The sequence below is a fragment of the Gopherus flavomarginatus genome, chromosome 9 (assembly GCF_025201925.1).
Source record: "Gopherus flavomarginatus isolate rGopFla2 chromosome 9, rGopFla2.mat.asm, whole genome shotgun sequence".
In the NCBI taxonomy this organism is placed as follows: Eukaryota; Metazoa; Chordata; order Testudines; family Testudinidae; genus Gopherus; species Gopherus flavomarginatus.
Window position 1 is genome coordinate 48,239,947 of NC_066625.1, and position 24,574 is coordinate 48,264,520.

At 45.6% G+C, this 24,574-nt stretch overlaps 2 protein-coding genes across 2 annotated transcripts in view; both read left to right on the top strand.

Moving 5' to 3' along the window:
- Nucleotides 1–24,574, top strand: part of LOC127058429 (myb/SANT-like DNA-binding domain-containing protein 2) — a 606,575-nt gene that overhangs the window by 421,638 nt on the left and 160,363 nt on the right. The gene's annotated exons all lie outside the window — the stretch shown is intronic.
- HCN4 (hyperpolarization activated cyclic nucleotide gated potassium channel 4) overlaps nucleotides 1–24,574 on the top strand; it is a 172,957-nt gene that overhangs the window by 83,804 nt on the left and 64,579 nt on the right. Inside the window, exon 3 of the mRNA XM_050968126.1 lies at nucleotides 21,155–21,316. Coding sequence (XP_050824083.1) covers nucleotides 21,155–21,316 — 162 coding nt within the window. The remainder of the gene's footprint in view (nucleotides 1–21,154; nucleotides 21,317–24,574) is intronic.

The window sequence follows — 24,574 nt, forward strand, 5'->3', positions numbered from 1 at the left end:
GCTTCTTGCCTGCCCCTGCATTGTTGGAAACAGCAGAGCAGGAGTGCAGGGGGCTGAAGCCTTGCTCCCACTCAGTGCCTACAACTGTCCCAGCTCTCACCGTAAAGTGCCCTTAGGGACCTTCCATGCACCCTAGTGCTCCATGCTGCACATTGGAGGGGTGGGGAGGTGTCATTGTTCTCGTCTGGCCTGTTACACAGTGACGCCCAAGTCACAGTTTGAATCCAGAACAGCTTTTGTTACCTGGTCTGCTCTACCCCTGTTTCATGGTTAATCTGAGGATTTAAGTCTCCAGGGCTGTCAGTTCAATACCCTTTTGAGGGCACTTCAGTCAGTAATGGCATAAAAAATGAAGGGTGGAAGTTGCATTTGGTTCCTGAGGTTTTAATCTAATTAACTGGAGGATTGAGTTAAAGGGAAGCACTCCATCTCCCTGTAGAATGTGACCTGTCCAGGCAGAGTGATTTTGTGCTATAAGCCACAATATATTAAACTAATACATAATGTAATTGACTGTAACACAATAACAGCATCTGTGGACGGATGTTGCAAATTGGAATTTATGGCATCTGTTGTGTTTAAAAACAAACTAACTGCAGGCATTTCCGTTGACAGGAAATCTGACAGCTTTTCAAAATTAATAGCTGAAATTGACAAAGGGTCAGTGTGAAAACAAATCTAATTAAAACAATAATAAATCCAGCAAGGCTGATTGTGGCTCCTGCCCTGGTCCCTGTGCGCTGCTCTAGGGGGGAGCCTGTTGTGCACTATGAGGATTCTGGGTTGTTATGCCATCCATACACCGCCATGAGGAGTCTGTCATATGTTAGAGCAGCCCTTGGGCTACTCTAACTGATGCCAGTACGAGCAATGCAGCAGCCTAGAATTCAGGCAGTGCAAAGGTGGCTTAAGGTGATCTATGACATTTGTGATGTGCCTCTAGGAAATACAATATAGAATCTGCCCTTGAGGCACAGGGTAAACGTCAGCTTCAAGGGAATTGACATTTGTTAAGGGATTTCCTAAAAAGGGCGGTAATAATGAGGACTTTGGAGCAAGTTCTTATAGGGAGTGAAGTACCAGAAAAGGATGCACTTAAACCCTCCTAAGCCTGCTTAATTCCATGCAGGGAGGAACGCAGTGCTCTGATCTCTGTGGGGAAATGCGGATTTGCAAATGCAAATATGGGTGTTTGGGGATGAACAGGTGCATGGGCATTTCACCTTTGGGATTGTGTTATTTTAGGTCACATCCCTTCCATATGCTCTCTCTCGACGTTTGCATAGAGCTTAATGCAGGATTAACGTGCATGTTCTTCACTTGCTTATTTAAATGGAAAATGTGATAAACACTCATTGATCAAGAATATATTGCATGAGTTATTTAATTCTCTAGTTCACAGCTCTTGCACAGGACCTCTGAGTCTAGCACTGAGTTATATTGGACCCCACTAGCTGTATTAATCCCCTGGTATGTGACATTCACAGATTGTTTTAAGTCTATACTGAATCCTTACCTAAGGCTGGCAAATTAAAGTGTGACGGAAAGAGAGAGAAAGAGTTGTGGCTGTTTGGAGCCTGATCTGGACTTTGAGTTTTTGATTTTAGTTTTTATTTGAAGGGTGTCTTCTATGGATCTGATTTTATTGCTTTGATGATCCAATTTGGGGTTTCTGTTTAGATACCGAGCTGTCAGCAATTAGATATCAGGATCATGCTCTTTCACTGGTGTAATTAGGAGCATAGGAATGGCCATTACTGATCAGACCCATGGTTCATCTTGTCCAGTATCCATTTTCCAGTCAAGGTCAGTAGCAATGCTTTAGAAGGAAGGTGTAACAAAGTGCCCGCAGGGGAAGTTTCTTCCTAAGTCCCATCAGTTACAGGTTGATTTCTACCCTGAGAAGGGAAGGGCATTAAAAAAACCCACTTTCTAATATAACTGTGGATGTCCTTGTTACCCAGTCATTTTTTTTTGAATCTTGCCAAGCTCTCAACATCAGTGATACCTGAGTGGCATTGAGTACCACAGGTTAAATGTGCATTATGTGGGAAAAATAGTGTCCCCTCTGATCAGTTTTTAAATTTGGCATCCTTCAATGTCATTCAATGTTCCTTTGCTCTTGTATTATAAGATAGGGTAAATCAGAATGCTTCACCTCCCTTCTCTGTGCTAGTTGTTGTTTTGCCCCCTCGGTCACCTCCTCTCTGGACAAGACATCCTCATAATTTTACACTCCTCCTGCGAAAGTCTTTCCTGAACTAATCATTTTCATCTCCTACCTCGAACCCTATGTCTATTGTATTGATTTGGAAGCAGAGTGGCTAGGATGTGGTGTTCCAGGATAAGGGGACTGATCACTGACTTATGTCATAGCACAACACTTCCCCACCTTCACCTTTTGTTTGCGTTTTTGACCACAATGAGCAGAGGTTTTCAATGCACTCTCCACAGCAATGCTCAGCTCCTTTTACCTGCGTTGTTAACTTAGAAGCCAGTAATGTGTATGAATAGCTCAAATGATTCCTTCCTGTTGTGGCAGAGCTCTGACCTTGCTCCCCTGGGTTCTGCTCTTCTAGGCGGTTTATGCTAGCCTCAGTGGCTCACTGTGACCCTCCACATAGCCCTTCTCTCTCTAGGGCCAGGGTTATAGTCTACTGAGCCCTTTACATCATAGGCCTTCAAGGAGGTTGGTGAGAGAACTCCAACATTCTCTGTTCAGCCTCCTGTCCTGACAGGGGCCTGACTTCCCCTCCCAGGAGATGTTCTTGTAGTGGTAGGTTGGGGGGGAACCCGGGCCCGCCCCCTACTCTGGGTTCCAGCCCAGGGACCCTAATGGTAGCAGTTGTTGGCAGTCAACCTTTCACTGCCAGAGTTGCTACATTTCCCTGGGTCACTTCCCCACAGCTCTCCTGCTTCTCCCTTCTTCACCCTTACCTTAGGGCTCCTTTAACAATGGTCTGAGGGCATTTTCAGTAACCAGTCCTTCAGCCACACTTCCTCACCCCTGGCTCCTCTCTGTCTGACTGAAGTGAGCCCTTTTTATAGTATCAGCAAGGCCTTAATTAGAGTCAGGTGGTCACATTAACCGAATGGCCTCACCTGACTCTTTGCAGGTTAATTAGAGTCAGGTGTTCTCATTAGCCTGGAGCAGCCCCTGCTCTGGTCAGTCAGGGAACAGAAAACTGTTAACCCAGTGGCCAGTATATCTGCCTTCTGCTATTCTGCTGTACCCAACTGGGCTGGGTCTATCACACTATATGCATTACTTTGCATTTCCCAACCTTGAGTTTTATCTAACATTGTGTTGCCAATTTAACTAGCTTTGTGTCCGATGAAAAGCCCATTGAAATCAATGGGGATCATTCCATTTATTTCAATAGGCTTTGTTCAGAACCCCTGTGAAGCCCCTCTGAAGTTTCTGCACGCTTTTCACCAGTCTTGACTAGTCTAAATAATTTTATGTCGTCTAGAAACATTCTCATCTTGCTGCTCAACCCCTTTTCCATTTCACAGATAAATATATTAAACACTGGTCATGGTACAGAATCTTGGAGCTGTTAACCTTTGCTGATAGTGAAAACTGACCACTCATTTCTCCTCTTTGCTGTCTGTTGGCCACTTGCTAATCCATGATAGAACTTTACCTCGCATCCCAGGGTGACCAAGCTTCCCAAGCCTTGGGATAGACTTTGTCAAAGGCTTTCTGAAATGTCACGTTAATGATGTCATCTGGTTCTCCTGTGTCCATGACCTGCTCAAAGCATTCTAATAGGTTAGAGAGGCATAGTGTTTTCTTTGCCAAAGTTATGCTAGTGAGTCCTTTTCAGACCATGATCAGTCACCTATTGCAAGTGTTTTATAATTCTGTTTTTAATGATCGTTTCAACCAATTCATCTTATGTTACTGTAAGAGGAATGATATAGAATAACAGAACTTGGCATTTACATAGCACTTTGCTTAGTCCACACAGAGTATAAATATTCATTAACCCTTGCAACACTGCTGAGAGGAAAGTATTATTACTCCCATTTTACAGATGAGGTGCAAAGACATTATGATTTGCCTGAGGCCTCATATAAGTGATAAGAAACATGCATCATTCAGTCATCTATTCCTTGCTAAGTTTGGAACTGTTTTAATAGAGGGACACTGATTAAATGAAAATCATATTTTAAAATTCTACTCAAAATGTCCTTCTGTACTAATTATTCTCCTCGTAGAATATTAAAACTGAAAAAAAAAGTTCATTTTCACCTTTCTGCTGTTAGTTTAATTCTTGCACTTAGTTTGGCCACAAAGAAGATAAACTGGTCAGTTTCACTTCCTGATTCTCCTGCACCAGCAGCAGCTGTTGTGCTTGGGTTTCCAGCACTGCATGGAATGGTTTAAGTGCAAGCTAGAGCCATGGTGCAAAATTCAGATTGACATCTGAGGTGCAAACACACCAGAATTTTGTTTTGTTCAGACTTGGACCCATTTCTAGTTTAAACAACACCCCCTAAAAAAACAAAAACAAACCACCAAACAAAAAACCAGCCTCTTGGAATTTAAAATGCCACTGAAACATTCCAATTTATATGTTGAGTTTTGTAACTAGTGTTTTAGCAAAACCTAAGGCTAGATTTTCAGAGTGGCTTATGGGGGTTAGGGGCCAATTTCCACTTCAGTTGGAGTTGAGTGCCCAAATTTGTCAATCACAAATCATGCCAAACCAATCTAATTTCCTTCTTTGGCAGGTGTACTGATATAGTGGGTGAGGGGAAGCAGTAGATGTGATAAATCTAGACTTTAGTAAGGCTTTTCACACAGTGCTGAGTGGATATGCTCATTTTTAATTGCAGGTGATTGACATTCCTCACTTTTGATTCTTTTTGTGTTCATTTTCTAGGCTCAGAGTAAAATTTCCGAAAGTGGCTAATTCCCATTTTTAAAAATGTCTTAGGGCCAGATTTTTAAAGAGATTTAGGCACCCGAAGATGCAGCTAATGGGAGTTAGGCACCTAACCTGTTTAGACACATTTGAGAGTCCCAATAGGTCTCATCTCCATCTTTAGGTGCCTAAATACCTTTAAAAGTGTGACCCCCTAGGCACTTCAGAGCCAAATCCTCATTGAAAGTCAACAAAATGTTTGGGCATCTAGGTGTCTAAATCACTTCTGGAAATGATACATCTAAAAAAATTAGCACCAACCTTATTGTTGCTTTTATCAGACACTTGCTCTGAGATTTCAACTGTTGCCTCCTCCCTGAAGTCTCACATTTGAGTTTGGTGGGAGCAGGATCCACTCTGGAATCTTTTTCCTAGAGGTATTTGGAAAAGACAATTAAAGAGCAAGCCAGTCACTGGAGTTGTCTGTGTCATGTTTGTTGTGGTAGAAAAGTTCTTAAAATGATGACGATTAAAATCTAGTCTGAACAGTTGCATGGGAAGGGAGGCAGTTGCCATGACAACCTGAACTCTAAGAGGCACAAACACATGGCGCAAGCAAGATTTGGAGTTTTATATATCTATCTATAAACATCTGCCATTTGCACTAGCTTTTTTGGTGCTAATTAGTCCTGCTACTTCACCTACTCCTGCTGTAAACATTTTGCAACAGACACGAGTCTCTGCAGGAGAAGAGAAAAAAATGTTTTTTATTTTTAGTTGGGTTTTCTGGTGGCTTTTGTCCTGTCTCCTGCCCACTCACTCCTACCTCACGACTGGAGAAGAAGCTCCATTAGCCTGATCAGTCCTGCTGGAAGCCAGCTCTCTGTGAAGAATTAAACTCCCTCTGGAGGTTAGTGTAAATCTCTCTTGCTGCTATACAGTTAAATTATGCTGGCTGACAGTGTTACAGAACAATCACTGTGCAAAGTATAATCCCTCCACGTGCAACATAATTCTTCACACTGTTATAGCCTTGAAAATAAGCCTCCTCACTTCTTCTTGCACATTTTTTCCACTTCAAATTAGCCTCTGATCAATGAAAACGGGTCTGTTGTGAGTAACAGGTGCCTTTGAAACTCAGAACTTGTGTGTGTTAGTGGCAAAAATGGCCATTTTGTGCAATCTCGAGGGTTGGTAACTGGCCAAAATGACACACGTTTTGGGGTAAAATGTGCCTGGTTTTGCACAGCTTGAATTGCAACCTCACTGTGGGGAAATGAGCAATCTTAGCGGGATGTAAATGAGAGAGGTTGATGGATATTTGATGGACAGCACAGTGTTGGGATAAGAAATGCAGAAAAAGCAACTGAGAGCTTTTGTATGGAGCTGCTAAAATAAAATGTATTAGAGTTTTGGATAGTGTGTGTGCTGGTTTCTCAGTGCACTGAAGGGTGAATTATTTTTCCATCTATCCTAGTCACCCTGGTTCTTATGCCTTGTCCATCACCATAGTATGAGTTAGCTGGCCAAGGGGTTTGGCTGTGGGTGACTTAGGTGTACTTGTTACTTGTCAGTGTTTTGATGTCCATAAAGTATTGTATATTCCTGGAGAGTATTTATCTTCCTTGGCAGAAAGCCAGCTTATAAAATCTCCAAGCATGGGGAGGTGCTTGTTTGATCTTCCCCCTCTTCCACTGGCACATCCTGTTGTCAACTAGCAGTCAGGGCATGTCATAGTTAGTGTTGTGTGGGATGTTTAAGTTTGGAGAAGAGGAAGGAAGGTGTTTTCTTTGCAGGCAACAGCAGGCTCTGTCCTCATACAACAACAAGCTCTCAGTGAGAAAAATAATGATCCTTGAGCAGTTGCATTACCTTGAACATTGGTGTGGGGCAATAACAGCTTAGACATTGTACTCAGAGGTGTGGTTGCAGCATGAGTAGATGTACCCAAGCTAGCATTAATCTAGCTAATGCAAATACCAACCGCAGTGAAGCTGTGGCTGCATGGGTTGTGTAAGCTGTCTGGGACCCTGGATTCTTAATCAGGTGGCTGGTCTGTGCTGCTGTGGCTTCACTGCTATTGATAGTCCCGTGAGCTAAATCAAAGCTAGTTCAGGTGTGTCTACACTTGCTCAATTGCACCTCCAGCTGCAGTGTAGACATAGCTTGTGGTCCTTTCTAGTCAGATCTTGCAAGCTAAGCAGGATCAAGCTTAGTCAGTGTTTGGATGGAAGACCTCTAAGAGGAATCAAGGCTGCTATCAGATGTAATGTTGGTGACACAAGCTATTCTGCTGCTCCTCTATCAGTAGGAAGCCTGTGTGAAAGCTGTGCAGTGTTACTCTTGTGTTCCTCCCCAGAAGTGGGGGAGTGATTCAGGTGTATATGTTAGAGCCAAGCAAATAATTCCCGGTGAATGGTTTGCTTGGAGATTTTAGCCTCTTTCCCTGCTTCTGGAATGTTCTTGGGTAGATTAATTTACCTGATAAATTGATAAATTAAACAGTAATAAGTCATCAGGGCCAGATGGTATTCACCTAAGAGTTCTGAAGGAACTCAAATGTGAAATTGCAGAACTACTAACTGTAGTGTGTAACCTATTGTTTAAATCAGCTTCTGTACCAAATGACTGTAGGATACCTAATGTGACACCAATTTTTAAAAAGGGCTCCAGAGGTGATCCCGGCAATTACATACTGGTAAGCCTGATTTCAGTACCAGGCAAACTGGTTGAAACTAAAAAGAATAAAATTGTCAGACACATAGATGAACATAATTTGTTTGGGAAGAGACAACATGGTTTTTGTAAAGGGAAATCATACCTCACCAATCTACTGGAATTCTTTGGGGGGGGGCTGTCAACAAGCATGTAGACAAGGGGGATCCAGTAGATATAGTGCATTAAGATTTTCAGAAAGCCTTTGACAAGGTCCCTCACCAAAGGCTCTAAAGCAAAGTAAGCTATCATGCGATAAGAGGGAAGATCCTCTCCTGGATTGGTAACTGGTTAAAAGATAGGAAACAAAGGGTAGGAATAAATGGTCAGTTTTCAGAATGGAGAGAGATAAATAGTAGTGTCCCCCAGGGGTCTGTACTGGGACCAGTACTATTCAACATATTCATAAATGATCTTGAAAAAGGGTAAACAGTGAGGTGGCAAAACTTGCAGATAATAAAAATTTCTCAAGATAGTAAAGTCCCAGGAAAACTGCAAAGAGCTACAAAAGGATCTCACAAAACTGGGTGACTAGGCAATAAAATAGCAGATGAAATTTCATCTTGATAAATGCAAAGTAATGCACATTGAAAACATAATCCCAGCTATACATATAAAATGATAGGATCTAAATTAGCTGTTACCGCTCAAGAAAAAGATCTTCGAGTCATTGTGGATAGTTCTCTGAAATCATCCACTCAATGTGCAACGGCAGTCAAAAAAGCAAACAGAGTATTGGAAATCATTAAGAAAGGGATAGATAATAAGACAGAAAATATCACATTGCCTCTATATAAATCCATTGTATGCCCTCACCTTGAATACTTTGTGTAGATGTGGTCAGCCCATCTCTAAAAAGATATATTGGAATTGGAAAAGGTTCAGAGAAGGGCAATATAAATTATTAGGAGTATGGAACGGCTTCCCTATGAGGAGAAATTAATAAGACTGGGACTTTTCAACATGGAAAAGAGATGCCTATGGGGGGACGCGTATGATCGAAGTCCATAAAATCATGACTGGTGTAGAAAAAATAAATTAGGAAGTGTTATTTACTCCTTCTCCTAGCACAAGGACTAGGGGATCGCCAAATGAAATTAATAGGCAGCAGATTTAAAACAAACAGAATGAAGTATTTTTTTCACACAACGCACAGTCAACCTGTGGAACTCCTTGCCAGAGAATGTTGTGAAGGCCAAGACTATAACAGGTTTCCAAAAAGAGCTAGATAAGTTTATGGAGGACAGGTCCATCAATGGTTATTAGCCAGGATGGGCAGGGATGGTGTCCTTAGCCTCTGTTTACCAGAAGCTGGGAATGGGCAACAGGGCATGGATCATTTGATGATTACTGTTCTGTTCATTCCCTCTGGGTTGCCTGGCATTGGCTACTGTCGGAAGACAGGATACTGGTCTAGATGGACCTTTGTTCTGACCCAGTATGGCCGTTCTTATGTTCCTATTAACTTTTTCCTCTAGTTTTATTTCTATCTGTAGTTTGATCACAACCAATTTACTGCCAGTATTTGACACTTAATACATATGAACAAAAATTAATTATTAGCTAGCTGTGATTGACCAGATGGTATCGTTATTGTTTCCTGATTGGATTATCATTATTTTTGTGATCAGGCAGAAGGCTCAGCAAAGCTACTGATGCTTTGAATCTCTTGGAGAGAAGAAGCAGTTTAAGGAGAGAGGGAGCATTTTTCATCAGCTTCTTTAAAAGTATTTTTTGCCCCTTTCTGTGTAATACAGGACTTACCCATGGCATCATTCCTAAAAGAACTGTGCTATGTGGGGGGGAGTTTAAAGGTAAATTTGTCTTGTACTAATCACACAGAATAACTGCTTGGACATTTGTGGTCTGTTTAATTGTATCAGTACTAGAGATCTGGTGAGGCTCTTAGGGAACCTTGGCCACCTATGTCTGATACCATGTAAAATGCACCAATTTTCATAGAATCATAGGACTGGAAGGGACCTCAAGAGGTCATCTAGTCCAGTCCCCTGCACTCGTGGCAGGAATAAGTATTATCTAGACCATCCCTGACAGGTGTCTAACTGCCTCTTAAAAATCTCCAATGATGGAGATTCCACAACCTCCCTAGGCAATTTATTCCAGTGCTTAACCACCCTGACAGGAAGTTTTTTCCTGATGTCCAGCCTAAACCTCCCTTGCTGCAATTTAAGCCCATTGCTTCTTGTCATAATCTCAGAGGTTAAGAACAATTTTTCTCCCTCCTCCTTGTAACATGTACTTGAAAACTATCATGTGTTACACTGTTGACTCATATTTAGTGTAACCCTTCTGCCCCTCTGAGTTGGCAGCAACAAGGGCCGGGTTCAGTATCCAGGGGTTGCTTTTCAATAACACAATGCATAATCAGCTTGAGTCCCCACCCAGTGACCTGGGACACTTACTTACCACTCACCCCTCTAGGAGGCAATACTTCCCCACTCGCAAGCATGGAGTCTGAGTGTAGCAAAATCCTTTTAATAAAGGAGGGAAACAATGTGGCATCACATTGGAGAAACACCACAAACAGGATTATAACACAAACCATGAGCAAAAAAACCCACCTCAAAGTACGTCTGGCAATGTCCTTTCCCCCTTAGGGTCTTAAGTCCAATCACCCCAAAGTCCAACAACCTGAAAGTCTCTGGTCAGTGCCACCCCAGAGTTCAAAAGCTTATCTGCAGAGTTTTACTCCCCACCCCACCACCAGCCTGGGTGGAAATGAGGGGAGAGGAAGCCCACACAGGGTGTTAAGGGGCACCTTACGTGGGCCAGAGCCAACTGCTCTGCCTCTCCGTGGAGTTCTGCTGCAGCCTGCACCACGACCAGCTCCACTACACCAGTTATGCTGCCACTCCAGCCATCCCTGCAAACCACTCCACTCCGCTCACTGTTCCATGGGCTGCTCTGGCATGCTGCAAACTGCTCCGCTCTGCCAGCCACTTAGCGATAGGTCTTCAGGCTCCCCCACTAGTTAACACAGCACTCAGTGATCTCAGCTCAGCTCTTTTAGTGATTTCAGCTCTTAGTAGGGGAGCCCTGGTGCACCATTGGCCCAACATGAATTCAGTTCAGCAGTCTCTAAATGGACTCCCAATGGAATCAAAATTAGCTCTACTCTTTAACAGTGGAGAGAAGAGGATGTGCAATTGGTGTTCCAGGCCCTCAAAAGGGGTCCATATCATCAGGTACACACACCAATCCCCAACCTCTCTCAATTCACTGGGTTTTGGAACCCATGTCCCTTGTCTAGCAAGTACTACTTAATTTAGGTTGAGTCATTTCTGTCATAAAGCAGTCTCATAGTTCCTCATTTGCATAATTAGAGTGACAGCATTTGTTTTCCTCCTGCCCCAATAATAAATAAATTGGGGATCTCAGCTGTCAAAATAACCATCCCATGCTGCTGTGGGCTTATGCTAGGTGAGCTAGGTATGCCAATGCAAATACCTGGAATTCCTTTCCATACTCCCTGAGATTCTTTCCACTCCCCATAATTCACCACCAGATGTCAGGGTAGAGCTCATCCTGACTCTGCTTACATCAGCTTATGGTCCACTCTGACCCCCAGATTCCTTTCCGCAGTACTCCTTCCTAGGCAGTCATTTGCCATTTTTTATGTGGCCAACTCATTGATTGTTCCTTCCTAAGTGGAGTACTTTGCATTTGTCCTTATTGAATTTCATCCTATTTACTTCAGACCATTTCTCCAGTTTGTCCAGATCATTTTGAATTTAAATTTTGGTGCAGATTCTGGCACATGTAAGTTAAAATACGCTATGAATGAGTATTTAGGTGTTGTGTGTGTAAAACTCTATTACTCCAAAAGTGGATTGAGCATGAGCAAAGCATATTGGGTCTGATTGTCTTTTGTCCTGCATCCTTGTGTAGTCATTGACACCAGTGCAAAGGAAGAGTGAAATGCTATCAGATCAAAGTGGTAGCATTTTACGTTCACTCTGCATTAGTCTAAATGACTATGCAAGGTGCAGGGCAACAGACAAGTGGTCCAGTGAATTTTAAATTCAAGCCAATACTCTATGGAAAACTTTTTTCCTCATTCACTCAACTCTCATATATCCAGAAACAAAAAACTTTGTTTAGAAAACTAGCTAAGTTTGCTACGTGAAAAAAAAAATCACAAAATTTTCCTAATGCTTCATTTGCAAAACCCAAATAAAGGAACGAATAGTTAAGTGTCCTAAATCTCACATTCTCCACGTAATCGACAAACATGCTATTTTCAGAAATAATCAAATGCACATTTAATCACAGCACAACTGTAACTCTGTCCCATAGGCTGGTTTTTAAAATTATTTTTGTTGTCTTGATTTCTGTACCCTTAAATGTTTTCTTCTAAAGGGATATTTTTGGATTTGTACCATAAATTAATGTTGGACACTTAAACTACTTAGCCAACACTATTCTCAAGGAATTGAAATTATAGATACTTTACCAAAAATTCTACTGACAATTGATACATCAGTTGGAGTATCCACACTCAGATATGCACCGACTTAAAAAACTACACCTTTAGTTAAAACAGTGTGATGGAGTCACGGCCTAGATCCCACAGCGAGGGCTGGGCCCCTGGCCCCGTTAAGTCACCTTAAAGTCTACTTTGCTCTCTGACTTTAGTGGCCATCTGAGGCTTCACCCAGCTCAGCAGAATCCTACAGGGGTGTGGAGCCAGTGGAGATGTATTCTACAGAGCTGGTCAGTGCTGACAGGATTTCAAACATGTACAACTAGGAGCCTGATGGATATCCCATTAGATGCAGAGGGGGTTCTAAGGCACATCCACAACTAGAGGCTGCTTTACTGGGAAAGAGTTCAGTCTGGCTGTGGTGTTCATAGCCCCTCCTGCTGCTGGCCTGCCAGGAAGCTTTATCGTTCCCTGGACTGGGGGGTGTAGAGCAGACTTCATAACAGTGATTCACAAGTCATAGCCATTTGTGGACAATCAGCCTGGTTTCTGAGGTGAAGCCCTCAGCGCTGTCAGCCAGTGTCACCACTTGCCTCTTTCCTGAAACAAAGGTTTGGAGGTTGAGTACAGGACACCACCACTTTTGCCAAACCCCAATCACTCAAATGGCAAGCAGATGAAAGACCGAGTGTGTGACCAACTCCAAGGGAGCTAGGGAGCTCCAATAGCACCCAGCACAGGACTGGTAATTAGCACTCCAGGCTTCCCTGCCATAATGACAAAAGCCAGACAAGTACCAATCACAGCTCATGTCCCCGTGCAATTTACTTTCGGACACTCCTTCCCCATCTCTCATGCACAACTGGGGTGGGATGGGGGATGCTGCAGGGCAGCAAGGCACAGTGCTAGGTGAGAGACCAGCTTAGGAGCTCTCTCGTGAGTGTTTGGAACCCGTATTCCCCATGACATGGGGCAAAATTACAGCAGGGCTATCTGCTCAGACGAAGGACATCCACTACACCCCCCCGTGGCTACGTCTCTGCTCCTCAGAGTGCAGGTTCCTCATTTTTTCTTAATGTCTGAAAGTGAATTTATTTCAACAGGGGGAAGATACTGAACTGACTGCCCTGGAGACTGGGGCTGTCTGTCCAGATAGTGGCAACAGCCCTGGGGATGGCAATTCACTCTATGTAGCCCATTCAACTTTTGGCCCCCTTTCCTGGGACTGCAAGCCAAGGGGGTCAGTTCATGCCAAGAGCAAAGACAGCGGCTTGTCATGGGGACACCTGTCCATTAAGAACTAGGCTGAGGTTCCCAACTGAGTTCACGCAGGTTGCTGAACATACATCAGAACATACATAGGGCCAAATCCCCAGCTAGGGGGTGAAAAGCTTTGTATCCCTTTACAAATCCCCTAAGATGTCCATTTCCCCAGGCTTTTGATTTTCTATCTTTCTATGTTCAAAGAAAAAAGGCAGTTCCAGACACTGTTCCTGCGGGCAGGGCTCCTAGGGATGGAATTATTACTAGAACTCTAATGAAATGTGAGAGTGCAGATACATAGGAGAGGAAATGTCATCAACTCACTAAAACTCTCCATTGACACATATCCACTCGTGGCCCCTTTCACAGATCATTGCCCCAAGCACCAGCATAGCCCTTGGTTGTCATTTGAATACTCTGGACTCGAGGTGATCGTTTCTGCAACAGAAGAAGAGATGAAACGAGTCAAATGATTCTTTCTGAAGGATTTGCTCAGCTGTCATACTAACCTGCTGAGCCAGCCAAACAGAGCTGGATTTCCTACCGCAGCCTTTCACTCAGGATTCTGGGTCCATCTTGCTTGGAAATGCTGTTTGGTGGCCTCTCATGCTGTTTTGGCTCTGTTTTCTGCTGCACCCTGTAAGCAGAGGAAGCTGGGTAAACAATGGGCTTTAGAAACAGTTAACCAAGCTGTCTGCCTTTCTACTTCCCTACTTACCTGGCCACATTGCTGCAGTATCTGAGCGCCTTTAATTTATCCTCACAACAGTCCTGTAAAGTAAGGCCAAGCTATTGCCCAATTGTACAGATGGGGAACTGAGGAACAGGAAGACTAAGGCCCGGATCCTCCAAGGATTGAACCCAATGGGACATAAGTGCCTAAACACCTCTGAGAATCTAGGCCTAAGGGATTTTCCTAACGAAATCTGTCGTGGAGCGGGGAATTGAACCTGGGTCTTCTGAGTCCCACGGTCTGCTTAAATTTGATGGTGATGGTTTGGGTTGGTTCTTTCTTCATACAAACCCGTCACTTAGCCTAATGAAGTAATAGTGCTGTGTGAGTGGACTGCGCTGCTCTAGTGCTAAATGTTTTCAGAGTACAGAATATGACTAGCTCTACATTATTAATTATTATAGTTAGTGGTTCCTGTTAATTAACTGAAAATTACTTCTCCATCTTACATGAGGGGTTGCATCAATTTCTCAACCCAGCTTGGCCAAGTGCCATGTGAAAAAGCTGGGTTAGGTGGTACCAGAGGTCAAATGTTCAACGGGATTGTGTGGTAGCCTTTTCCCCAGGAAAATCTCAACAGTGTAATAGCAGGGGGTGCTGCACCTCAGGATAGAGACCCCTTTAGCAGAGCTCTGTGGGGGTGGGAGTGGCATCAACAGAGCTGTGAGGGGAGCCCAGTACTGGAATAGCAGGGGTACAAATCACTGATTCATAGAACCATAGGGTTAGAAGGGACCACATGAGTGAGGACTGAGGTGCATTTTGGTTAGGAGTCAGGTGTGTTGGCAGAGCTGTGAGGAGTGGGGGACTGAGCACTGAAATAGCAAGAGGGCTATGGATTAGGACTGATCCACATTGGCAGAGTTGTATGGGGAGCCCAGGGCTGGGATAAGTCCAGATGCAAGGTGCCTGGGTAGAGCTGTGGGGTACATGGAGTAACCAGAGACGTGCTTGTCCGGAATGTGTCTACTTTGTGCTGCCCAAGTCCCGTCTGTGCTTTGCCTGACTCACATGGGGACATTCAGCCCCTCAGGTTCCTTGGCACTCAATTGACTCAATTAAAATCAAACTAAGAAGTTGTGTGAATAGCTTGTGGGCTGATCTGTGAAACAGCCAGGCTATGCCTGGATCCCCAACATGGGGAAGGGAAAGGTCTCCTCATGATGAGGGGCAGCCAGAATACATTTGGTGGGAAGCAGCTGACAGCAATGAGTCTATATACGTCACTCACATGTGTCATTCCTCCTCTAGCCACAGCAGCATTGCTTCACATGGGCAGCGGTGTTCAGGATTTCCCTGGCCAAGGCACCGAGATGTGATGAGCAGGCAGGGCTAGGCAACATCTGTCTGTTGTGCCTCCGTCCTTGCACTGGCACAAATCGCTATGGCAACCCTTCAGAACATGGGGAGAAAGGGTGGGGCAGGGCAGGGCCTTGGGGAAGGGATGGGGCGGGGAAGGAGTGTTTGTTTTTTTGTGATTAGAAAGTTAGCAACCCTAACAACTTGCCAGGCACCTCAAATACAACAGATTTATTGTAATGTGAACATGCATCCCATGGGGACTACAGGGTCCAACACAAACTGCTCCATCTTGATCCAAACAGGCTTTTTGTTCAATTGGATTGTGGTATGCTAGGATTTGTAGTCTTCCTGAGCTGCACGTCTGTATTAAAGGTGCAGGGAACCTTGGGATGCTCTGTGCGCCATGTGTCACATGTAACTTACAGGCCTTCCTCTAAAGAGGGAACCTCCCCCAGTTACACTTGTGCAGGAGTGTGCACACCTCTCCGCCCACAGTGATCCACAGCAGAGGGGTTCAGCTATTGCAACAAAGCAGGCTATTAATAAAGAATCATAGGACTGGAAGGGACCTCAAGAGGTCATCTAGTCCAGTCCCCTGCCTCATGGCAGGACTAAGTATTATCTACACCATTCCTGACAGGTGTTTGTCCAATCTGCTCTTAAAAATCTCCAATGATGGAGATTCCACAACCTCTCTCGGCAGTTTATTCCAGAGCTTAACTACCCTGACAGTTCAGGAATTTTTGCCAATGTCCAACCTAAACCTCCCTTGCTGCAATTTAAGCCCATTGCTTCTTGTCCTATCCTCAGAGGTTAAGAAAAACAATTTTTCTTCCTCCTCCTTGTAACAAACTTTTATGTACTTGAAAACTGTTATGTCCCCTCTCAGTCTTCTCTTTTCCAGACTAAACAAACCCAATTTTTTCAATTTTCCCTCATAGGTCATGTTTTCTAGACCTTTAATCAATTTTTGTCACTCTTCTTTGTACTTTCTCGAATTTGTCCACATCCTTCCTGAAATGTGGCACCCAGAACTGGACACAATACTCCAATTGAGGCCTAATCAGCGCAGAGTAGAGCAGAAGAACTACTTCTCGTGTTTTGCTTACGATACTCCTGCTAATGCATCCCAGAATGATGTTTGCTTTTTTTGTAACACTGTTACACTGTTGACTCATTTTTAGCTTGTGATCCACTATGACCTCCAGATCCCTTTCCATAGTACTCCTTCCTAGGCAGTCATTTCCCATTTTGTATGTGTGCAACTGATTGATTGCTCCTTCCTAAATGGAGTACTTTGCATTTGTCCTTACTGAATTTCATCCTATTTACTTCATACCATTCCTCCAGTTTGTCCAGATCATTTTGAATTTTATTCCTATCCTCCAAAGCACTTGCAACCCCTCCCAGCTTGGTATCATCCACAAACTTTACACGTGTACTCTCTATACCATTATCTAAACCAGGGGTGGCAAACTTTTTGATCCGAGGGCCACATCGGGCTTGCAAAACTGTATGGAGGGCCGGGTAGGGAAGGCTGTACCTACCCAAACAGCCTGGCCCCTGCCCCCTGACTGCCCCCCCTCAGAACTCCCAACCCATCCAATCCACCCCCACTCCTTGTCCCCTGCCTGCCCCCCCAACCTCTGCTCCATCCAACTGCCCCCTGCTCCCTAGCTGCCCCCCGGGACACCCTGCCCCTTATCCAACCCCCCCACTCCCTGTCCCTTTACCATGCCACTCGGAGTGGCAGGAGCTCACAGCCGCGGGGCCTGGCCAGAGTCAGCCATGCCGCCCAGAGCGCTGGTGGTGCAGCATGGCTGTGGGGGAGGGATACACTAGGGGAGGGGCTGGGGACTAGCCTTCCCGCGCAGGAGCTCAGGGGCCAGGCAGGAAGGTCCTGTGAGCCTTAGTTTGCCCACCTCTGATCTAAACCATTGATGAAGATACTGAACAGAACCAGACCCAGAACTGATCCCTGTGGGACCCCACTTGTTACATCCTTCCACCATGAGCCACTGATAACTACTCTCTGAGAATGGTTTTCCAACCAGTTTTGCACCCACCCTATAGTAGCTCCATCTAGGTTGGATGTCCCTAGCGAGACAAACTCCAGTGTTTTCAGAATGCCAGTTCTCCCTAGCAAATAAAGCAAAGTGTCCCCACTGGGCTGTACTCTATGGGGCATATGTCGGTCTGCACCCTGCCTTGATCACATGATACGTGGACTTCTGAATATATTCTGCTTATGATTAGTACAATGGGGGAAAATACGTTGCCCCTCCTTGTAATGGAGAATGGTGGCTGCAGAGAACCAGCTACAAATCCCTGATTCACGGCTGCTGAGCTCTCTGGTTCTAAATGGCCCTGTGAAGAGTAAGACTCTGCATACCAGCAGAAGATGGTAGCCCAACTCTGTGTAACCAAACTATGCCATGCCCCCTCCTCTCTACCAGCCTGCCCTCATAGACTCATAGACTCATAGGTCAGAAGGGACCAATATGATCATCTAGTCTGACCTCCTGCACAAGGCAGGCCACAGAACCCTACCCATCCACTTTTATAACAACCCCTAACCCAGGACTGAGTTATTGAAATCCTCAAAATTGGTTTGAAGACCTCAAGCTGCAGAGAATCCAACAGCAAGTGACCCATGCCCCACGCTGCAGGGGAAGGCAAAAAACCTCCAGGGCCCCTGCCAATCCGCTCTGGAGGAAAATTCCTTCCCGACCCCAAATATGGCGATCAGCTAAACCCTGCGCATGTGGGCAAGACTCACCAGCCAGCACCCAAGAAGGAATTCTCTGCAGTAACTCAGTTCCCGTCCCATCCAACATCTCCCCGCAGACCATTGAGCAGACTTATCTGGTGATAATCCAAGATCAATTGCCCAAATTAAACTATCCTATCATAACATCCCCTCCATATAGTTATCCAGCTTAGTCTTAAAGCCAGAAAAGTCTTTTGCCCCCACTACTTCCCTCGGAAGGCTGTTCCAGAACTTCACTCCCCTAATGGTTAGAAACCTTCGTCTAATTTCAAGTCTAAACTTCCTTATATCCAGTTTGTACCCATTCGTCCTCGTGCCTACATTAGTACTAAACTTAAATAATTCCTCTCCCTCCCTAACGTTAACCCCTCTGATATATTTATATAGAGCAAGCATATCCCCCCGCAGCCTTCTTTTGGCCAGGCTAAACAAGCCAAGCTCTTTGAGTCTGCTTTCATAAGGCAGGTTCTCCATTCCTCGGATCATCCTAGTAGCCCGTCTCTGGACCTGTTCCAGTTTGAATTCATCCTTCTTGAACATGGGACACCAGAACTGCACACAATATTCCAGATGGGGTCTCACCAGCGCCTTATATAACGGTACTAACACCTCCTTATCCTTGCTGGAAATACCTCGCCTGATGCATCCTAAAATCGCATTTGCTTTTTTAACGGCCGTATCGCATTGGCGGCTCATAGTCATCCTGCTATCAACCAATACCCCAAGGTCCTTCTCCTCCTCTGTCGCTTCCAACTGATGCGTCCCCAACGTATATCTAAAATTCTTATTATTAATCCCTAAGTGCATGACCTTGCACTTTTCACTATTGTATTTCATCCTATTACTATTACTCCAGTTTACAAGGTGGTCCAGATCTTCCTGAATAGTATTCCTGTCCTTCTCCATGTTAGCAATACCCCCCAGCTTTGTGTCATCCGCAAACTTTATTAGCACATTCCCGCTCTTTGTGCCAAGGTCAGTAATAAAAAGGTTAAATAAGATCGGTCCCAAAACCGATCCTTGAGGGACTCCACTAGTGACCTCCTTCCAGCCTGACTGTTCACCCTTCAATACGACCCGCTGGAGTCTCCCCTTTAACCAGTTCCTTATCCACCTTACAACTTTCATATTCATCCCCATCTTTTCCAATTTAACTAACAGTTCCCCATGTGGAACCGTGTCAAACGCCTTACTGAAATCGAGGTAAATTATATCTACCGCATTTCCTTTATCTAAGTAATCCGTCACCTTCTCAAAGAAGGAGATCAGATTGGTTTGGCACGATCTACCTTTAGTAAATCCATGTTGCAATTCGTCCCAATTACCATTGACCTCTATGTCCTTAACTACTTTCTCCCTTAAAATTTTTCCAAGACCTTACATACTACAGACGTCAAGCTAACAGGCCTATAATTACCCGGATCACTTTTATTCCCTTTCTTAAAAATAGGAACTACGTTAGCAATCCTCCAGTCGTACAGCACAACCCCCGAGTTTATCGATTGCTTAAAAATTCTTGCTAACGGGCTCGCAATTTCACGCGCCAGTTCCTTTAATATCCTCGGATGGAGATTGTCCGGGCCCTCCGATTTTGTCCCATTAAGCTGTTCAAGTTTGGCCTCTACCTCAGTTGCGGTAATATCCACCTCCATATCCACATTCCCATTTATCATCCCTCCATCATCGCTAAACTCCTCACTAGTCTTATTAAAAACCGAGGCAAAGTACTTATTTAGATATTGGGCCATGCCTAGGTTATCCTTAACCTCCATTCCATCCTCAGTGTATAGCGGCCTCACTTCTTCTTTCTTTGTTTTCTTCTTATTTATGTGGCTGTAGAACCTTTTACTATTGGTTTTGATTCCCTTTGCAAGGTCCAATTCAATGCGGCTTTTAGCCTTCCTCACTTTATCCCTACATGTTCTGACCTCAGCAAGGTAGCTTCCCTTGCTAATCCCGCCTTTCTTCCACTCCCTGTAAGCTTTCTGCTTTTTTCTAATCCCCTCTCTGAGTTGCTTGCTCATCCAGCTTGGCCTACAACTCCCGCCCATGGTTTTTTTCCCCTTTCTTGGGATGCAGGCTTCTGACAATTTCCGCAGTTGTGACTTAAAGTAATTCCAGGCCTCCTCCGCATTTAAATCCACAAGTTCCTCCGTCCAATCCACTTCCCTAACTAATTTCCTTAACTCTTTAAAATTAGCCCTCGAGAAGTCGAAAACCCTAATCCCAGATCTACATTTGTTTATCCTTCCATCTAGTTTGAACTGAATCAGCTCATGATCACTCGAACCAAGGTTGTCCCCTACCACCATTTCTTCTACGAGGTCCTCACTGCTCACCAAAACCAAATCTAAAATGGCATCCCCTCTCGTAGGTACTTCAACTACTTGATGAAGAAATCCATCCGCTATCACATCCAGAAAAATCTGACCCCTATTATTCTTGCAAGCACTCGTCCTCCAGTCTATATCCGGGAAGTTGAAGTCTCCCATAATCACAAATTTCCCCTTTGTGTTTACTTCATGTAAGGCCAAGGGCAGAGGGGACAGCTGAATAGGAGACAAGATCTGCTGAATTTTTCGGTGGAGAGCTCTGGCTGGTTTAAGGCTGCTGCATGTGAGAGAATGCTGGCACATGCCTCCGATGTACAAACACAGAGAGAGTCCCTGCCCTATGGGACTTACAATCTATTTTCAAAACTGGGGGGATATCAAAGGCAGACTGCTCCCTGGAGAGATGTAATACACCAGTGAAATGCTGAAGAGAAGCTATGCGATTTATTTTGTAAAGCAGACTGAAAAATTTAAATCCAAGTGAAATTTGAGTGAAAAATGGGAGGGGGTGGGTATATTTGGTGATTTTTTTTAACCTGTTTTCTGACTTGCTCTAATATTTTGTATTTAACCACTGATCTGCCCGTGGAGAATTAACCCAACCTTGTCTTGGGCTGCCTTTGTTTTGTTGTGGCTCCCTGGCTTGGAGCTCTCTGTCCGCTGGTTGTATTGGTTGGCTGATGCGCTGGGTCTGAATCGTCTCCATCCTGGCCTCTGCAGATATTCCACATGACCTATGACCTGGCGAGCGCAGTGGTGCGGATCGTGAATCTGATTGGAATGATGCTGCTGCTGTGTCACTGGGATGGCTGCCTTCAGTTCCTGGTGCCCATGCTGCAGGACTTCCCTGAAGACTGCTGGGTGTCCCTCAACCGCATGGTGGTAAGTGCCTGCTCTTTCTGACACTCCAGAGCCCTCCACAAGCCCCCAATAATGAAGCATCCCTCCTACACACAGCTTCCTATTCCACAACCCCTCCCCCATCAGCAATACAACATCCACTAGGGTTGCAAACCTTCCCAGATTGGCTGGGAATCAGCCTCAATCTCCTGATTGCTATTGAAAGCACTCCAGGAGATTTTAACAGGTCAGAAGTCCAGTCAGTGGCACAGCGGAGCTAAGGCAGGTTATCTGCCTGCCTGCCTGGCTCCATGTGGCTCGCAGAAGCAGCCAGCAGGATCCTGCGGCTCCTAGGTGCAGGGGTGGCCAGGGGGTCTTTGCACACTGCCCCTGCCCTGAGCTCCAAATCCACAGCTCCCATTGGCCAGGAATCATTGCCAATGGGAGCCACAAGGGCAGTGACTGCAGGCAAGGGCAGAGCCGCCTGGCTGCCCCTGAGTCTAGGAGCCTCAGGGATATGCTGCCGCTTTCAGGAGCCCTCCTGAAGTAAGCTCCGCCCGGCTGGAGCCTGCAACCCTAACCTCCCCCCATACCTCCCAGTCCCCTGTCCAGTCTCAACCTGGAGTTCCCTCCCACACTCTGAACCCCTCAGCTCCAGCCCAGAGCCCGCACCACCTCGCGCATCCCAATCCCCTGCCCCAGCCCAGTGAAAATTAATGAGGGTGGGGGACAGTAAGCAACAGAAGGAGGGGGGATGGAGTGAGCAGGGGCAGGGCCTTGGGGAAGGGGCGGGGAAGGGGTGGGGCAAGGGTGTTTGGGTTTGTGCAATTAGACAATTGGCAACCCTAAGCACCCCCCAGCTATCCAGCAGCCCTCCACTGTCTCCCCCACTCCAGTATCTTCCTCCTCTCTCCAGCATCACCTGGAGGTGGGGGAAGCTGGAGGGAGGTGGAATGCGCCTTGCAGAGCCCTCTGTGGTGAAACAAGCAAAGCTGACTGGCCTGGAAAACAGCAGCGGCAGAACCTAAGTAAAGTCTGCTCTGGATGCACACAGGAGAAGGCAGGAGCCCAGCTCCCCCTGCTGGCATGAGACAGCAAGGAGGAGGGTTCAAAAAAATTACACAAACCCTGCTCCATGCTAGGAGCAGGCCCTTGTGCTTCTGTGGGGCAGAGCTGGGGCGGCAGCATGCCCAGTGCCTCCCCATAAAGGTAGGCCTGGGTTTGAACCACAGGCTCCTAATTCCTGACACCAATCCCTGCTGTGGCCTTGAGCAAGTCATTCATCCTCCCTTGCCTCAGCTTCTCTGTGTATAAGATGGTGTGATCGCACTGCTCACCTCCCTGCCATATGGAGGTGTTGTACAGACTATAAAGCATCCTGAAAATAAACTGTGCCAGGCAGTATTGCAACTCCCATAGCAGGAGCTGTAGCTCGGGCTCTGCTGGTGGCTGCAATGTTTATGATGAGACATGGAACATATGGTAAGTGCCTGATGAGCTCATGGTGCCTTTCAACATTTCCCCAAGAATTCAGGATCCCTTATTCAAAGGGACAACGTCCAGATGATTAAACAGCAAAACTGACAAACCTTAAAAAATTGCCTCTTATTGCAGCTCTTAACCTCCGGATCCCGCAGCCAATTTCTTCTTCAAAATCAGGCACTGAAGTAGAAAGAAACTTGAAATTAAAAAGGCTCAGCCAACATCTCATGCCTGCCCTATGCAGAGCTGTGAAGGGCCAGGGTGGGTGTCCCATCTCAGGCTGAGTTAGAAGCCACAGAGAACCACCTGTGGGGAGGTTGGTTTGTTTATTTCTCCTCGCTGGTGAATGGTGCCAGACTGACTGCTCTATTGATCTACAGGACAGGTACAGCACAATTGTCCCCCATGCTGCCCCCTCTCTATTTCCATTGTGGTGACTAGAGATCAAGGCCCTGTTCTGCTGGGTGTTGGACAGAGACGGAGTGAGAGACGGCCCCTGGCCTGAAGAGCCTATGGCTAGACAGATCAGAAATGCGCAGTGATGTGCCTACGGTCACCCAACAGGACAGTGGTAGAGCCAAAAATAGAACCCAGGCATCCTGGCTCCCAGTCCAGTGCCCTGGCTACTAGATCATGCTGCCTCTTCATTTCTGCTGATGTGCCTCAACCATCCCGGGGAGGTACTAGCCTGAGCAGCAGCTGAACGGGAAGTGGTGTCTCTCTGCCTGGTCAGTACTGACCCCAGTCAATTAGTGCCATTTCTGTGGTGGGTTTTGTGACGTGGATACCTGTCCACTAGGAACTGGGTGGAAGCTGCAAACATGCTGAGCAGCCTGGAAGGACTTTCAGACGGTTCTCTCCTGAGCCAAACTCCCAAAGCTTTGCATCCCATCGCTGCGTTCTTGAACAGCCAGGCTCCCATGCCAGACTGGTGTGCCAGATTTACAGTGCAAATTCAGCTAAAACCAAATGTCATCTGGAGGAACTGGAGCAAGTGGCACAGCAGGCGAGGAGGTGGTAGTCCAGACTGACACATGCCAAGCCCTACACCTAGGAAAAGGCAATAAACAGTTTGGATAGGGAGGGACGAAGAGGCTGGATGGACCAGGGGTCAGGGCACTAGCTTGGAATTTGGGAGATTGGGATTCAAGTCCCTGCTTTGCCACAAACTCTGTGTGGCCTTGGCAAGGCACTTAATCTCTCTATGCCTCAGTTCCCCACCTGTGCAATGGAGGTGACAGCCCTGGCGGGTTGAGAGGAGAAAGCCATTAAAAATTATGAGGTGCTCAGAGATTATGGCAATGGGGTCCAGATAAGTACCTTAGATAGACAGATTTAGGGGAGTCTGAGACCCCCAGGTGATAAATCTGGGCTCACAGTGCTATCCTGGGGTTCAGTATAGCTAAGGATGTACAAATAATGCCAGTTTGTACCCCTGGGGCATGTGGCACTTTGGTCACCACAGTCGCTCTCAAAGGATGTTGATATTCTTATCTCCTCTGCCTTTTTAAAAAAAATGGGGAAACTGTGGCACTGGGAGGTAATGTGACTTTCCCAGTGTCACCCACTAGGCCAGTGACAGAGCCAAGAAGGTAACCCTGGTCTTCCAAGTCCCTGTCCAGTGCTCTATCCACTAGCACACACTGCCCCCCACTAGTCTCACCCAGTACAAAGATGAGCAAAGGATTGGAGCACGAGAGGAAGTGAGGAATGGAGCTAAAATTATCATCATAAAAAAAATTAGGTAAGGACAGGCCATGATCACAGGCTATTAATATTTTCAAGAGATCAGTATGACAGAAGGAAAGGACTATTTGC